Source organism: Lissotriton vulgaris, unplaced genomic scaffold, assembly GCF_964263255.1.
Source record: "Lissotriton vulgaris unplaced genomic scaffold, aLisVul1.2 SCAFFOLD_784, whole genome shotgun sequence".
NCBI classification, from domain to species: domain Eukaryota; kingdom Metazoa; phylum Chordata; class Amphibia; order Caudata; family Salamandridae; genus Lissotriton; species Lissotriton vulgaris.
The window spans coordinates 808090-824675 of NW_028244872.1; the positions used below are offsets into that span (position 1 = coordinate 808090).

The 16586-nt window shown below is 51.1% G+C and overlaps 1 protein-coding gene across 1 annotated transcript in view; it reads left to right on the top strand.

The window, feature by feature from the left end:
- Positions 1-16586, top strand: part of LOC147666700 (uncharacterized) — a 173230-nt gene that overhangs the window by 134586 nt on the left and 22058 nt on the right. Inside the window, exons 9-10 of the mRNA XM_086948956.1 lie at positions 1903-1974; positions 4827-4928. Coding sequence (XP_086805082.1) covers positions 1903-1974; positions 4827-4928 — 174 coding nt within the window. The remainder of the gene's footprint in view (positions 1-1902; positions 1975-4826; positions 4929-16586) is intronic.

Consider the following 16586-nt stretch of genomic DNA (forward strand, 5'->3'; position numbering starts at 1 on the left):
AATATTCGAGCCATTAGTCAGCTATGCAGAAGAGAGGCTAGTTCCTGGAGGTCAATAGGTAGGTTAGTCTTAAGGTTATGTATTGAACAAGAGGGAGAGTCAGGGATGTTTACATAAACTATGTGAGGTCGGAACTCCTGGTCCCCGAAATTAACAATAACAACAAAGAAGAAGTCCCCCTATATGAGAGGAAGATACCAATTAGCCATATCCTACATGAGATCTAGGTTAGCCCTAAAAGGCCCCAACCCGTTTACCGGACAAAGCTTGTCCTTTGAGAAGACCCCTCACTCACCAACCTGGTTGGTGACATGCTTCATCATTGGGGTCCCACCCCATAGGCCGAATGCCCATAGGGTGTGCTACGACACCTGACTACAGTGGAGCGGGATATTGTATGTTTATATGTGCTTAAAACTACAGTGAAAGGGTATATTAAAAGGGGCCAGTACTACTCACTTCAAGACTTTATTCTTGAGCGTCTGAACCCCAATAAAAACAGATGTGGCACCTGTGCCTATTTAGGAAGGCTTTGGTGCTTTAAGAAGTGTAATGTATTAAAAATAGCGAAGTGTGCTATGTGAAAAAATTATAAAATAAAATAGGTCTACATGTTTCAACCATTTAAAAAGATTCTATGTTTTTCGTCGGGACCGTGAGTATTACACGGGGTGGTACACACACGCTAAGGTGCGCCCAGTCCACGTGCAATTTAAAGATCACAAAAATTGTGGTCTATTGTAAAAGGGTGTGTTTTGTCCTTGTTTCAGGAAAAAACCTGTAAGGAAGGAAAGAAAAACCGGGTGTTGGGATAGCGTACAAGGTGCCACATCTGTTTTTATTGGGGTTTGTTGGTCTGTGCCATGATACTTCATCGATGGTAGTGCTCTTAAGAAATATACATTGCATAACTCTTTTAACACATATCATGTAACACATTACAGATCTTTGTATCTAATCACCTCTCGCTTCTGACGGGGAGTCGTGTGCTCGGCCTCCTACCAAAAGACCAGCATAAGTAACTTTTAGGGTCTGCTAGTAACACCTGCCGGGGTTCCTTTCTTCACTCTTTGCTCCAGTACGCTCTCATGCTCTTTCCAACAGTGTAATCCATTATTGCCAAGGCAAGACCTTACCCTTGCGAGTCTTGGTAGAAAAACGGCTTGTCTTGGCCTTTGGGCGACCAACCAGATCATGAAACATCCATAGCATTCTGCAGAAAATGAGAGCCATCTGGAAGAAGGTTCTTCTGCAACAGTAATCGTGTTGCCTCTCCCTCCGCTTTTGATATGGTGCACCATACCCTCTTCACAATGAGGCTCAAAGAACAGGGAATGACGCAACCAGTGGAATCCAGGTTTAGCTCCTTATCCAGGGCCACTCGGAGTCTGATGTTCTTGCTCCGTATCGCCTGGATTTGCCCTAATTGGGCCTTCTCAATTATTGAACAATCGTCCTGCTTGCTTCAAATAAATCCATTCCCATTTGGCCTACTGCTATCCAAGCATTTATATTCTATTGAAGATAATTTTTATTCCTATTTTTAGGATGTCTTTTAGTTCTTGGATGTAACCTAAACGATAGGACGTGCTCTAGTGTCATATAGTCTACCACAATATAGTGAAGGTAAGTGGAGGGTTGTAATTCTAGACTCCACATCTAAGTACCTTGAATATACAGATCACCTCAGTATGCTAAGTTTTGTTTTGTCACCCTGAGTCTCTCTGGGTTACCATTAGTCTCAGGATTGGGAGTTTGGTGTTCAAGTGTGTAACCAGAGAAATGTAGAGTGAAGAATGTTCAATATATATATTGGTGTTTTGTCGTTTTTGTATCATGCGGTGTACTTACTGAGATATGAACCATTTGAATATACATTTCTTCTTTCCTTGTTCTTTACAGTGATCCCTTGGGGTAACGCTCTGCTGCAGCTGATATTTGTAATTCTTGGAGCAGCCTACTCTCTGACCGATTGTAAGTATTTAAGCACAAACTTTAGAGACATGTTGGACTTTGTATAATAATAATGCGATTTATAGAGCGCATAGCTACTCCTTACGAAGTGTCCCAGCTCTAGGATACTGACTCAGGTGAAGAGAACATTCCCCAGCCCAAGGGAATAAACTCTGTCTGATCCAAAGAGCCAGGTTTTTAGTTTTTTTCCAGAAAAATATTTCGGGTTGGGCTTGCCGAATTTCCACAGGCAGAGTTCCATGTTTTGGGTGCAAGAAGGCTGAAGGAGCCTCCTATTCTGGCCTTTTTGAATTTTGGAATGATGGCCCCTTTTGCTTCAGCTCATCATAGGTTCCTAGATGGAACATAAGATTTCACCATTGACTGAAGATAATGAGGGGCTTGATGGGAAAGAGCCTTGTAGCAATAACAGGGCCTTTGGAAGGGGACTATTTACCTCACCGGCTGCCAGTGTAGCGGTCTCATAGCGGACTCGTGGCAGACTCGTAGCGGTCTGAAGCATGAGCGGTGCCCGAGCTGCAGCGCTCAGGACCGCCTGAAGCCTGTTCAGATGGGACTGCGACACACCCAGATAAAGAACATTGCAGTAGTATGTTGTATCCATTCTTGATGCTGGGGTGAATCCCACTCTGGGTGTCGCCAGGGGTAGTCAATTGTCTTGATAATACTTCAAAGACATTCCCTGAAGTTCTAGCCATATTTCGTCCCTCTTTTCTTTGTCCCTTTTCCCCCTATAGGTTACTTGACGAGAGGGCTGGGAGGAATGAGGGAAGATTAACAGTATTAGAGGCATGTAATAATGACTGCATAAATCAGAGAGAGCGAGACAAATGAGCTATTTCTTCTATTCTTATGTATTTATTTTAAAGTTTTGTTTTGTGTTTAATTGAGTAGATTGTGTCCCCAATATAACCCACCAATAAACCAGACATCAGCCTTGAGCTCTGTTGCTTAATTTACAGGTCCAAGCCACTCTTCTACTAATCTAATACATACCATGACACCTGCCCCTCTGTGAGAGTGTTTCTGACTGGTAAAACCTCTGCTTGTTTTTGTTCTTCGACTGCCTTTTGTTTGCTCGGCTGCTAAGAATGAGCCTCAACAGTGGAGTCTCACCCACTGTAAGCTTCTGTTTCAGATGGACTTGAGCTGCAGCTGTCGCGGACTACCTTATAATATGAGACCAGCTTTTACTCATAGTTATGGACAGTGGCTCTGAGTAGGATGTCCCTGATTTGTTTCGCTCTGTCGGCTTGAGTGCTTAGTAAGGTTTGCTGTGCATGAAAGACTGATGTTTCTCTAATTTCTATGTGACTGCATGTGCGTGGGTTACTAGCTGGGTGTATCAAGGTTTCAGGACTTTTCCATCTAAGCTTCAGGAACAACAGCCATATCCATCAGATCCTGGAGAGAGTTAAAACACATCTCTTTAACCCGTTGAGTGCGTTGGACGGGCCTCGGCTGCCCGACGTCACAGTGGGCGTGCGCGGAGGATGGCTGGGGGTCGTCCGAAACAAGGCCACTCATTAATTCCCCAGCACCACGGCGGAATTTGCGCTGCGGTCAAGGGGTTAAAGAAGACAGTATTAGAATGCAGTAAGTTTACAAACCAGCAACCTCTCCAATCACTTGGTGACTGCATCCTTGCCTGTGAGCCTGCACTGTGATCTTCTACCTCTGTCTAGGTTTGTGCTACACAAGTACCTGAAACATACATACAGTTCTATCTGAAATTCTAGCGTCTCGTTTCTGTTGAAGCCAGAGCACTCTTAATGCATACATCATCCCAATACCTGGACAGGGGACCAGTACGTATCGGCTCCTTTGGCTGTAGTATCGAAGTTTGTGCTCTGGGTTTATTACACAGCAGTAGCACTCAGGTGGGTGTAGCTCTTCACAGCAGTGTCTGGTGTAGGCTAAAGTGTTGGCTCAATCCTTGCATGCCACATTTATGTTCACGTTGAGCCCCTCTCACTATATGGACTGGTCATGCCCTGTCTGAATTCTTTGTCTAGTGTGGCTATAATTCCAGCCTCACCTCAGTGAGAGGGCAAGCATAGCCAGCCCATCTCTGGGGTTCGTTACCTGATGAGCGAGGGGTAAAGACGCACCAGCAAGTCATGTGTTATTATTGATCTGCCTTACATCCACTCCAGAATGTAGACGCCCTACATATCGTCAAGGGAAGCATATCTACAGCAGGAGAGATTTATTATTCTTAACTCCAGGTCTGCTGGCCTCCATAATATGTTGGTAGTCCCTATTCTGGATAGGACATATGGTAAAACACCTTCTAGTAGATTAAGTTGCACTGCTCCTTTTCAGGAAGGGTGCAGTGATTTGCAGGAGGTTGGCCCCCTACGTATAATGGCTCCGATGAGGTAAGCAGTGATCAGTTTCGTAACGCAATATAAAGGCCCCACTACAGGATGTGAAGAGGAAATGTCATTGCGAACAAACGATGGGACACTCGTGATGCCAGTGTTTACCCGCGGTGATTAAGGGAGTGTTTTTACTCTTTTTAGGGTCCCCCCGTGCCCACAGCCATTTCGTCACCTACAACTGCAGTGCAGGCGGCAATAATATGTCTGTCTCCACAATTCATGCAGGCCAAAGTCTGCAGAGGGGCCCGCATGTCTCCTGTATCTCACAGATGTTCATCGGCCTTGGGCTGTATGGGGCCCCTGTTGGGTTAGGGGGCTCTAATGGGGCCTGTGTTACCCCTCTGGTAGTGATGCAAGTGTTCCTAGTACTGTTGAAGTGTTGGCAGAAAAATGTCCCTAGCATATTGTGTTCTACAGTTGATATGAACTTCATGCTAACTTCTTAATACATATTTGACTTTCTCTTAGGCTTCAACTTGCGCTGCATGCACGTGAACGCCATGTCCTGGGGATACGCTCTGCCCATTGTCGTTGTATCCTTCGTGGTGCTGCTGGTCGGTGCCATTTTGTGTAAGTAAAATATCTTGCAACTCTCAACAAATTGACTTTTTTGTTGATATTTATTTCCAATTTTGCGTATTTTTGCTAAATAAAAACCCTTAGCTGGGCTATGTGGCATCGTTTTCAGGTGACCATTAGCAGCAGTGTTAGTGATCTGTCAGGACCATCTGTGCGGCCGTTTGGCGGTACATGGTGAAAGGCCTCACGTCAGCTCCAGCCGAGGGTCACCTGGAGCTAGAGTAAGAGCAGGGCATACGACCTTGGTGTGCACTGTGGTGCACAGACTCCGAGTGCCCCTATCATAGATAGGGTGGTGCAGCCTGTTGGGAACTAAGGCGCATATTTATGAGAGCCCTGCGTCCGTCATGTTTGCACCATGAAAAGTGGTACATGGGTGACACAAGCCTCTAAGTCAGATTTATTAGGCCACGCAAAGCTACTTTGCGTGGCCTTGAGCGGCCTCATAAATCTGGAGTCAGACAACGCAGCGCAAATCGCTGCGCTGCCTTACTCTGCGCAAGGGAGGTGTTACAAGTGTGTTCAGCCCCCTTTTTATTTACACATTCCTAGATTTACAAGGACTTATAAGCCTGGGAATTAAGATCTTACGCCTCCCCAGGTGATGCATAACGAGGAAAAATATTTTTGTTTCCTCATTTTTCCTCTTTCCATGTTCCGGGGCACACATAGAAAGAGGAAAAACCTCTCTGGGTTGTTTTTCTGCAGGAAGGTGCCCCTTTCTGGACAAAAACAATCATGCCTGCAACGGAGGCACCGTTAGACCATGGTGCTATGGTCCCTGTATTGGTAATAGGCTGCCCAAACGGTGCACGGGGAAAGGATAAGAGTGCGCTGTGTTGGATAAATAAAAGAGACACAATTGATGGATGGAATGCAGAACAAATCAAAACATTCACCCCCAGTCAAGAGATCTGGGTTAAATCCATCATTCTTTTGTTCACCATGCCACCCCAGTTTAGACCTGGTCATATGCAAATCAATCTTGACCCTGTGCCTCATAGGAACAGTCCAGACCGAACTGCCAAGCCAGGTCTGCGCAAACAGCGGCAGTGCGTCACACTCAATTGCCCCATATGTGCAGAATTGAGTGCTAACATTTGGTGTGTTCTTGGGACCCTGATTGGCTGCTTGTAGGAAAGTGGTGTGCCCTTTAAATGTAACTTTGGCCACCTGTACACAACTCTGGTACGGTCTTCAGTGGCACGTACTACTATGCCATTGACCCTGGTGCTGCTGTCACAGTTGCAAAGATGGCACTGCTGCAGCCTCCATTTCCCATGGGATTCTTATTTTTCTAGCAATTAAACCCACTTAGGCAGATCCTGGGAAAGGTCACGGTGGCAAATAAGTACTTCCTGTCATTGCCAAGGCAGGGAGCTCTGTTTTTCCAACGCAACCCTTGCCCTTATGCAAGGAGGGGCAAGAGACACTGCCCGCCCTCCGCACTGAGACAAAGCAGGGGGTCACATGAAAGCAGGGCAGCTCTCAGCTACACCGCTGTCATATTTTTACTAAACTCCTCCTTGGCTGATACACCAGGAGAGGCCGCGAAGAAACCCAACGCCAGCACGTATGCGCATTCTTCTGAAAGTAGGTAGGCCAATGCAATTGGAGGGGCAAAGAGGTGATTAGATTTTATTGTGTACCACAGGAGTCCTCCTTTCGCCCCAGTCCAGTTACATCTAGGCGGAAAGGTGTCGCTGTGAAGGGCCTATTTTTGTTTGTTTCTTCTTTTTTGTTCTCTCCCCAGTTGTTTTTGAGGCCGGGCCGATACCTACATAAGCATGTTGCAGCAACAGCTTTCCTGGAGTAGTGGTCCTTTTAAAGATACGGAGGGAGACCGCTTTGCGGTCTGCCAGAACTAATGTCATAGCAACACAAATTGAGAATTACGAAAACCACATAAAGAGGTTTCAGATGTGAATCATCCTCTTTACAGCTCAGCTGCATTTTATTGGCCAACTGTTGTCTTAGGCAAGGTTTTAAGTGGGATGAAAAAACTGGGGGCCTCTCATGGGCGTGGTCAATGTAATTAAGGGCGTGGCTTAAACACACGTAAGCTGAAATCTGTGTTTAGCACAGTGTGCCGCCCGACTTGTATCTTGCTGTTTCTGTCATTGTGTCCAGATTTGACACAAGTAACATCATACCTATAAGAAGTCAGGACTATTGGCTTTGTCAATGGTTGTTAGTTGCATAAGATAAATAAGCAGCAAATGTGGCGTGTATAGAATATTGAAAAAGCTTCCACTTAGAGCCCTGGTGACACCACGACAATGTTGCTGCTGCTGAGTTTCAAAAAGAGAAGAGAAATCCAGAGAGTAAATTACTCCCTTTAAAGGATTTCCCTTCCTCTACAATACTCACCACGTACACATGGAAGTCACTGCAGTGGGGGGAAAAAAAAATGGACCACCTGTTCCAGGGCACAAAACAGATCCACATAGAGACCCGCTTCGAGGCCCCCTTAAAAAAACTACCGGTGCTCAGACCCAGTGAGACCCGGCCCACTTAAAGCCCTGGTCTTAGGCACCAAAAGAGTGCCTCTCTTGCAGTGCATAGGTGTGAAGCATCCGTTCACCTCCTGGAGGTGGTGTCGTACCATTCCTTGGGTTATGTTTGGAAGCAGCGGCAGCAGGGTCACAGCTATCTCAGCTTTACCTTTCAACCAGCCTCACTCCTGTAAGTTCCACCACCACATATCAGGTCCTCGTGCCAGCTCCCCCTGCGACAGTTTTCCTATCCAGCTTGTCTGCAGTCTGCTGCCCTCTTCTGCCTTCGGTTTGTGCCTCTGTTCGATTTCTACTCGTTTTCCGCCTTCTTTTCTGCTCACTCCTGCCCCCAGGCCCGGATTGGCCATAGCGGGCACCGGGCAATCCCCCGGTGGGCCGCACGGGTGGGGGCCGGTTTTGGCCCCCTGGGGACCGTTTTTGTTGCAGGGTCGTTTTTGCAGCATAGCTGCAAAATCGTCCCTGTACCAAAATCGGCCAAAAACCAGCCCCGGCAAAGAGCTTGGCGGCACCTCCAACCCCCCCCTCCAATGGGGAAGGGGGGCCGGCCGAGCACTTTGCCAGGGCTGGTTGTTGTTCCCAGTCCGGCCCTGCCTGCCTCATATTCTTACCTCTCTCTGCTCATTCTGCCTGTTAGCTTTTGTAGGAAGGGGGAGGCTCTAGTTGGCGCAGTGCAACACTAGCGACAAGCAGGGACTCTCTCTTCCTCGTCAGGGCTGAGGGTTACCTTCCAGACAACCTCTGCTTACCCTCTAGGTAGTGTGGCTTAAGCAGTCGTAGGCTAATCTTTGGGGCACATAGGGTTAAACACTTGCAATAGTACACCTTTGCAACCAACCCACCACACAACGAGACCAGACTGTATTCTGTAAAAATATATATCTTTATATAGATTTTAAGCAGGCTTGTGAATACAGTCAACGTACTTTATGATAACGGTTGCAAGTTTACTTAGTTCAGGTTACCACAGTTCTTATGCAGTTCTCTTGCGGCCCGTAGGCCGGTGTTAACCCAAGTTCTTGTGGAGCCAGCGGCTTCCAGGGGATCTGTCCCACGTCGCTTTGCCTTCCCGGGGTCGCTGATCGTTGCGGCTCTTCAGCCGAGCAGGTCACTGGTCATCCGGGGCAGCGGTGTTCTGTGGCGGCAGGGTCCTCTCTTTGTCGTTCGCTCCGACCCTGGAGGCGGCGGCGGTGCGGTGGCGGCAAGTGGCAGTACGGTCCCCAAGTGCAGGACGTACCCAGCCAAGTGCCGGGGCAGCTGTGGGCTTACAGCTGGGCTGTCGGACAGGCTACCGACCTTGCGGACTCTCCCAGGGCAACTGTCCGTCTTTGCAGGTGAGTGGCTGCTCGTTATGCAGTCACCTCGAGAGCTCGGACCGGACGGGTCCTCCTTCGCTGTGCTCTCGGGCTCCCGGTGCAGCTGCGGTCACGGTGTTCGGGCCAGCGGCGGCTGGTCCTTACTTTGCTCTCGCTTGTGCTTTGGGCCCCGGTCACGGTGGTCAGGTGGATGTCGTTGCCTTGGAGGAGATTCCTCCGTCGGTGCTGCGGCGATGGTCAGCACCCGCAGTCGCTTTCTTCCAAGGGGGTAGCGTCCACTGGTCCTGGGACGCTGGTCAGGGGGCAAGTTCGGTTGCAAGCCCTTGGAGATCTCTTTAGCAGAGTTTGGCACAAAGTAAAGCAAAAGTCTTCTTGTAGTCTTTTCTTCTTCCTCTCCTTCGGCAGCAAGGCACCAGACACAGGCAAGAGTCAGCACCCTTCCTTGTCTCTCATGGTCCTTCTCGTAGGGCAGAGTCCTTCTGTGGCCCAAACCGGATCTAATCTTCAAGGAGCAGGGCTCCTTCTTTTATAGGCCAATTCTTTTGTTCTCGCAGGCCAGGGGGGCCTTTGCATAGCCACTCTCAGTCTTTGAGTACCCCAGTGGGTGTACTCCGGCTTCCGCTTTCAGTGTGAGGGGCAGGCGCATCAGACGCCCCACAGGAGGTGGAGCCAGCATTGTCCGGACAGGGGTGGCCAGAGTACCTTGTTGATGGGGGCTGCGCCCTTCCTGGGCCAGGCGTCGGCAGAGTCATCCGCCGCTCCCCAGGAGGGTGGAGCCAGCATTGTGGTGGTCGAGCACAGCTACAGTTCGAGTCAAGAGGCACTCCTACCTCCCACTAAGGTGTAATCTGCGCATTCACCACCTGTCATCCCTCCAGCCCTGTCACTCACACATCCCAGACAGTCAGATACACATACCAGCAGAGGCGGGCTGAAATGGCTAAGCAAGCAAAGGCTAACTTTCTAAAAGTAGCATTTGCAAACCCAGGATACTAAAATAAACTTGACTACAAGAAATACTTTATCATCCTGAGTTCAGGCATACTAAACATGACTCGCTACCATGCTCCTTGAGCCCGCGGGGATTATAGGGTGTAATAATTCCAACAGCTCAGTCTGGCCTAATGGAGCAGGTAGCCTTCAATAGTGAAATACGGTCTTGGTTGTAAGTCACTACTAGGACATGCCACGCACATCAGGGCTTGTCCTACCTTACACCTACAACGCACCCTGCCCGCAGGCCTACCATAGGGGTGACTAACATGTAGTCAAGGGAAGGGTCGGTGCTGGCAAGTGGGGACACTTGCCCAGCTAGCGTGACGGTACGAGACCGCACGCGGGTTCTGCGGTCGCAGTTCCCAGACACATCTTTACGGCTGCTTCGGTGGGTGGCGCAACCGGCGCTGCAGGCCCACCAGCAGTATTGGCATCTACAAGCCCCGGCACTCTCCTGTGCACTTTACTAGGGACTAACAGTAAATCCAAAGAACCAATCATGGAGACCAATCGCATGTACAATTTACAGTAGGGAGCACTTGCACTGCGGCACGGATCAGCCGTGGCGCAGTGCCCTGAGTATCGGAAAACCAGCAAAACATCGGAGGCACATCAGCAAAAAGTGGAAGGGAGACTCACGCCAAGGTGCCAGGTCTAACATGTGTCCCCTCCAGCTGATATGTGGGGGGAACTACCCTTCCCCAGGGAGTTCCACATCACTAAGGCGGAAAAATCTGGACAGACCGTCAGCGTTGGCGTGATCGGTGCCAGGGCGGTGTTCCACCGTAAAGTCCATACTCTGTAGAGAAATGGACCACCTCAACAGTTTCGGGTTCTCACCCCTCATCTGCATCAACCATCTGAGGGGCCTGTGGTCCGTCTGAACTCGGAAGTGAGACCCAAACAAGTAGGGTCTTAGCTTCTTCAGGGCCCAGACCACAGCAAATGCTTCACGCTCTATTGCACTCCACCTACTTTCCCGTGGAAGTAACCTCCGACTTATGAAGGCTACGGGTTGGTCAAAGCCCTCCTCAGTCATCTGTGAAAGAACAGCCCCTACACCATGCTCTGAAGCGTCTGTTTGCACTATGAATTCCTTGGAGAAATCAGGAGCCAGGAGCACGGGCGCCGTGCACATGGCAGTCTTCAGGGTGTCAAAAGCCTTCTGACAGGTGTCAGTCCAAATCACATTCCTGGGCTGCTTCTTCGAAGTCAGCTCTGTCAAGGGGGTCACGATCGTGCCATAGCCCTTGACAAACCTCCTGTAATACCCAGTGAGCCCCAGGAAGGCTCTCACTGCAGTCTGGGTCTTGGGGGGTTCCCAAGCCAGGATGGTTTCGATCTTGGGCTGCAAGGGTGCTACCTTGCCACTCCCAACTTGGTGTCCCAAGTACACCACTGAACCCTGCCCAATCTGGCACTTGCTTGCCTTGATTGTGAGGCCTGCTCTGCGCAGGGCCATCAACACTTCCCAGAGGTGTCGCAGGTGTTCGGGCCAGGTGCCGCTGAACACCGCGATGTCATCCAGGTAGGCGGCACTGAACTCGTCCAGTCCAGCCAACACCTGGTTGACCAATCTCTGAAAGGTGGCAGGGGCATTCTTCATTCCAAATGGCATAACCCGGAACTGGAAATGCCCATCTGGTGTAGAGAATGCCGACCTCTCCTTTACCCCATCGGTCAAGGCGATCTGCCAGTACCCAGACGTTAAATCAAACGTGCTGAGGAACCGGGCAGCCCCTAGCCGATCAATGAGCTCGTCAGCTCGGGGGATGGGGTGCGCGTCAGTCTTCGTGACTGAATTGAGTCCTCTGTAGTCCACACAGAACCGGAGTTCGGGTGTGGCTCCCGGCGCAGCAGCCTTCGGAACCAAGACCACGGGGCTGGACCAAGGACTGCTGGAATACTCAACCACCCCGAGGGCAAGCATCTTGGAGACCTCCTCCTTGTTGCAGGCCCGGACCCTGTCAGTCACCCTGTAAGCCTTGTGCTTCACAGGTAAGCTGTCTCCAGTGTCCACATCATGGACGCACCAATCTGTGACACTCGGAACCAGGGAAAACAGGTCTGGAAACTGCCCCAGCAACTGGCGGCAGTCCTCCTGTTGTTCGGCGGTCAGGGTGGGTGAGAGGTTAACTCCATCCACTGACCCATCCTTCTCACAGGCCACCAAGAGGTCAGGGAGAGGCTCCGACTCCTCCTCCATTCCGTCATCGGTTGACAACAACATGCCCACTTCGGACCTTCGCAAGTGGGGCTTGAGGCGGTTGACATGTAGGACCCGCAAAGGGTTCCTGGGCGTCTTCATGTCCACCAAGTATGTCACGGGGCTCTTGCGCTCCACAACCTCAAATGGGCCTGTCCACTTATCTTGAAGGGCACAGGGCTCCACTGGGGCCAGGACATACACCTCTTGTCCAGGCTGAAGCTCGACCAGAGTGGCATTCTGATCGTACCACCGCTTCATTTCCTCCTGGCTCCCTTCCAGATTTGCCTCGGCAAGTTGTCTGAAGCGTCTGGTCTGGTTTCTGAAGGCCAGCATGTAGCTATATACATTCTGGGGAGGTTTCCTGGGAGATTGCTCCCAGCCTTCCTTTACCAAACTCAGTGGTCCTCTCACGGGGTGACCGTACAGTAGTTCAAAGGGGCTGAACCCTAGGGACTTCTGTGGCACCTCGCGATATGCAAAGAGCAGGCATGGTAAGAGGACGTCCCACTTACGCCTCATCGGACCTTCCAGGCCCATGATCATGCCTTTTAGGGTTCGGTTGAATCTTTCAACCAACCCGTTACTTGGGGATGGTAGGGCGTGGTGAACTTATACGTTACGCCACACTCCTGCCAAAGGGACTTCATATACTTCGATATAAAGTTGGTCCCCCTGTCGCTCACCACCTCTAGAGGGAATCCTACCCGTGAGAAAATTCCCATCAGTGCACGCCCCACCACGGGAGCCGTCACTGTCCTCAGAGGGATGGCTTCAGGGTACCGGGTGGCATGGTCCACCAAGACCAGGATGAACCTGTTGCCCATGGCTGTCTTGGGGTCCAGAGGCCCAACGATGTCAATACCCACTCGCTGGAATGGCGTACCGACCACAGGGAAGGGTTGGAGGGGAGCCTTGTTCTTCCCTCCCGTCTTCCCACTTGCCTGGCAAGTTGGACAGGTTCTGCAATAAGCATCTGAACTCTTATGCATTTGGGGCCAGTAAAAGTGGGTGACAAGCCTGTCATAGGTCTTGTCCATCCCCAAATGTCCTGCTAAAGGCACATCATGAGCCAGACCCAGTAGGAAGGCTCTGAACTTCTGGGGTACCACCAGCACACGGGCTGACCCAGGTTCAGCAGCCTTAGGCTCCGAATACAGGAGGTCGTTCTCCCAGTACACGTAATGTGTTTTGGCCTGAACACCATTGGCCTGGTCTGCAGCCTGCTGCCGCATACCCACGAGAGAAGGGCATTCTTTCTGCTCCTTGCAGAATTCCTCCCTGGAGGGTCCTCCTTCTTGCTGCCAATGGGTCAGCTCAGGCAGGTCCCCCAGTTCGGCGATCTGTTCCCCTGTAGGCTCCAGGGCATCCCCCTCGAGGTCTGCTTCCTCCTGGACCGTGGGAACTTCAGGAGCCGGTTTCCCGCGCCCCCTGCGCCTTCTCCCTAAGGCCGGTTCCTGGGCCTCTCCTTCAGGCCCCAGGACCTCTCGATCACCCCTACTGGCTGCCATTGACCGGGTGGTCACGCACGCCCAGTCAGGCAGACCCACCATCCGCAGGTGAGTTGTCTTCTCCACCTTTTCCCAAGGGGAGTGCTCCAAGTCATTCCCTAGCAAACAGTCAACAGGCATGGTTTTCCTTACACAGACCTGCAGAGTACCAGAGACCCCCCCCCACTCGAAGGGAACTTGAGCCATCGGACACTGACTCTCTGAATTATCAGCGTTGATAACCCTACAGTAGGCATGGGGTACAACCTGCTCTTGAGACACCAGGTGCTGCCTCACTGCAGTCACACTGGCTCCTGTGTCTCTAAGAGCCTCCGCTTCCTTACCATTGATGATCACCACCTGCCCATATTTCTTAGTGTTAGAGGGCAGGTAGTTCGTAGGGATCATCTCACTGTCTCCTAGCGAGACTAGGGTCATGTGAACGGAATCTCCACCCCCCGGGACCATCATTTCTTCTCCCAGGTGAACGCTAGTCACTTGTCGGGGCGGAGCACCAGTGGGTGCGGGTTTTCCAAACAGGCGACACTTGGGGTCACTGGATATGTGCCCAGGCTCGCCACATTTGAAAGAATTGAAGGGCCCCTTTGGAACAGGTTTACCTGTCGGGGCCCCATTCTGCTTCGGAGGTGGGGGAGGCTGAGAACCCTGCTGCGGGCTCCCTTGGGAACTACTTTGGGGGCCTTTTTGGAACCCTTTCTGTTTTCCCCCTTTGTCCCCCCCACTCTTCTGCTGGGGACCCTGCCCACTCTTGGCGGAGTCTCCCACGGGACCCTTGTGGACCCTGGTGCTGAGCCAGCGGTCCGCCTCCTCAGCAAGCTTCCTCGGGTTGGACAGCTTGCTATCGATCAGGTGTTGGCGTAACTCAGGAAAACAGTGATCAGACAAGTGCTCCCATGCAATTAAATCAAAGAGACCTTGAAAATCATTAACTTTGTTACCTTTCACCCAACCATCCAGTGCTCTGCAAAAGTAAGTCACATACTCCACATACGTATTCCCAGGCCGCTTAGTACATCCCCTAAACTTCTGTCTATACATTTCAGGGGTAAGCCCGTACCTGTTCATTAAAGCTTCTTTCATGTGGGCATAGGATCTCTGATTTTCAACGGGCAAATCTAGCAAGGTATCTCTCCCTTCGCTAAGGAACCTTCCCCACAACCCCGCTCCCCAATCCTTGTCAGGGACCCGGTGGGAGGACATGGCTACCGCGTATGCCCTAAACCACTGTCCTATGTCATCCCCCTTAAAGAACTCCTTAACTACGTCCTTCGGGATGTGCACTCTTGACTCTACCTGCACTGGCGATGTGCTGCCACCAGAGGGAGGACGATCCAAGTCTCTCTCCTTGAGACTTATCTCCCTCATTTTTACTTCATAATCCATCTGGTGCTTTCGCTCTTCCAGCGCCATTCTTTTCGTTTCAAGCTCCAGCTGGATTTTCAATTCTGCCAGCTTTCTTTCGTGATTCCTCGTTTCCTTCCTGTCCGCCAGCTCCTCTGGCGACAGGCCTTTACCAAAGCTGTGCACGCTGTCTTGCCTCTCGAGGTCGATCAGATCCCCAAGTGCATTCTGCTCCTCCGTCGCATTCTGCTCGGCGAGGGCGTCTTGATCCTCCGGGGTCTTTCTGGACTCTACCCAGGCTTTCAGGGCCTTGTAGAATTCTGGCTTATTCTTGCAACCAGCGTGCGGAACCTTGAGTTTCTTACAAAAAAACTTCAGCTCGTTCTTTGAGTATTTATCCAGCTTTGCGGCGTTCCATTCGATCTCAAACACTTCCGAGGTCGTGGACCCCGCTCCATCCAGGCTCTTCGTGCCCGGCATGGTTTTCGCACTCGGAATCTTCTTTCGGCAAAATTCAAAAAACAAAGTCTGTGGCTAAGTAACTGGACCGTAATCCTTGTGTAGTGGTCAGAAGCTCAGGTATAGATATCGCAAGTGTAAATTCGAAATCCTCACCGCTGCGTCCAATGTAGGAAGGGGGAGGCTCTAGTTGGCGCAGTGCAACACTAGCGACAAGCAGGGACTCTCTCTTCCTCGTCAGGGCTGAGGGTTACCTTCCAGACAACCTCTGCTTACCCTCTAGGTAGTGTGGCTTAAGCAGTCGTAGGCTAATCTTTGGGGCACATAGGGTTAAACACTTGCAATAGTACACCTTTGCAACCAACCCACCACACAACGAGACCAGACTGTATTCTGTAAAAATATATATCTTTATATAGATTTTAAGCAGGCTTGTGAATACAGTCAACGTACTTTATGATAACGGTTGCAAGTTTACTTAGTTCAGGTTACCACAGTTCTTATGCAGTTCTCTTGCGGCCCGTAGGCCGGTGTTAACCCAAGTTCTTGTGGAGCCAGCGGCTTCCAGGGGATCTGTCCCACGTCGCGTTGCCTTCCCGGGGTCGCTGATCGTTGCGGCTCTTCAGCCGAGCAGGTCACTGGTCATCCGGGGCAGCGGTGTTCTGTGGCGGCAGGGTCCTCTCTTTGTCGTTCGCTCCGACCCTGGAGGCGGCGGCGGTGCGGTGGCGGCAAGTGGCAGTACGGTCCCCAAGTGCAGGACGTACCCAGCCAAGTGCCGGGGCAGCTGTGGGCTTACAGCTGGGCTGTCGGACAGGCTATCGACCTTGCGGACTCTCCCAGGGCAACTGTCCGTCTTTGCAGGTGAGTGGCTGCTCGTTATGCAGTCACCTCGAGAGCTCGGACCGGACGGGTCCTCCTTCGCTGTGCTCTCGGGCTCCCGGTGCAGCTGCGGTCACGGTGTTCGGGCCAGCGGCGGCTGGTCCTTACTTTGCTCTCGCTTGTGCTTTGGGCCCCGGTCACGGTGGTCAGGTGGATGTCGTTGCCTTGGAGGAGATTCCTCCGTCGGTGCTGCGGCGATGGTCAGCACCCGCAGTCGCTTTCTTCCAAGGGGGTAGCGTCCACTGGTCCTGGGACGCTGGTCAGGGGGCAAGTTCGGTTGCAAGCCCTTGGAGATCTCTTTAGCAGAGTTTGGCACAAAGTAAAGCAAAAGTCTTTTCGTAGTCTTTTCTTCTTCCTCTCCTTCAGCAGCAAGGCACCAGACACAGGCAAGAGTCAGCACCCTTCCTTGTCTCTCACGGTCCTTCTCG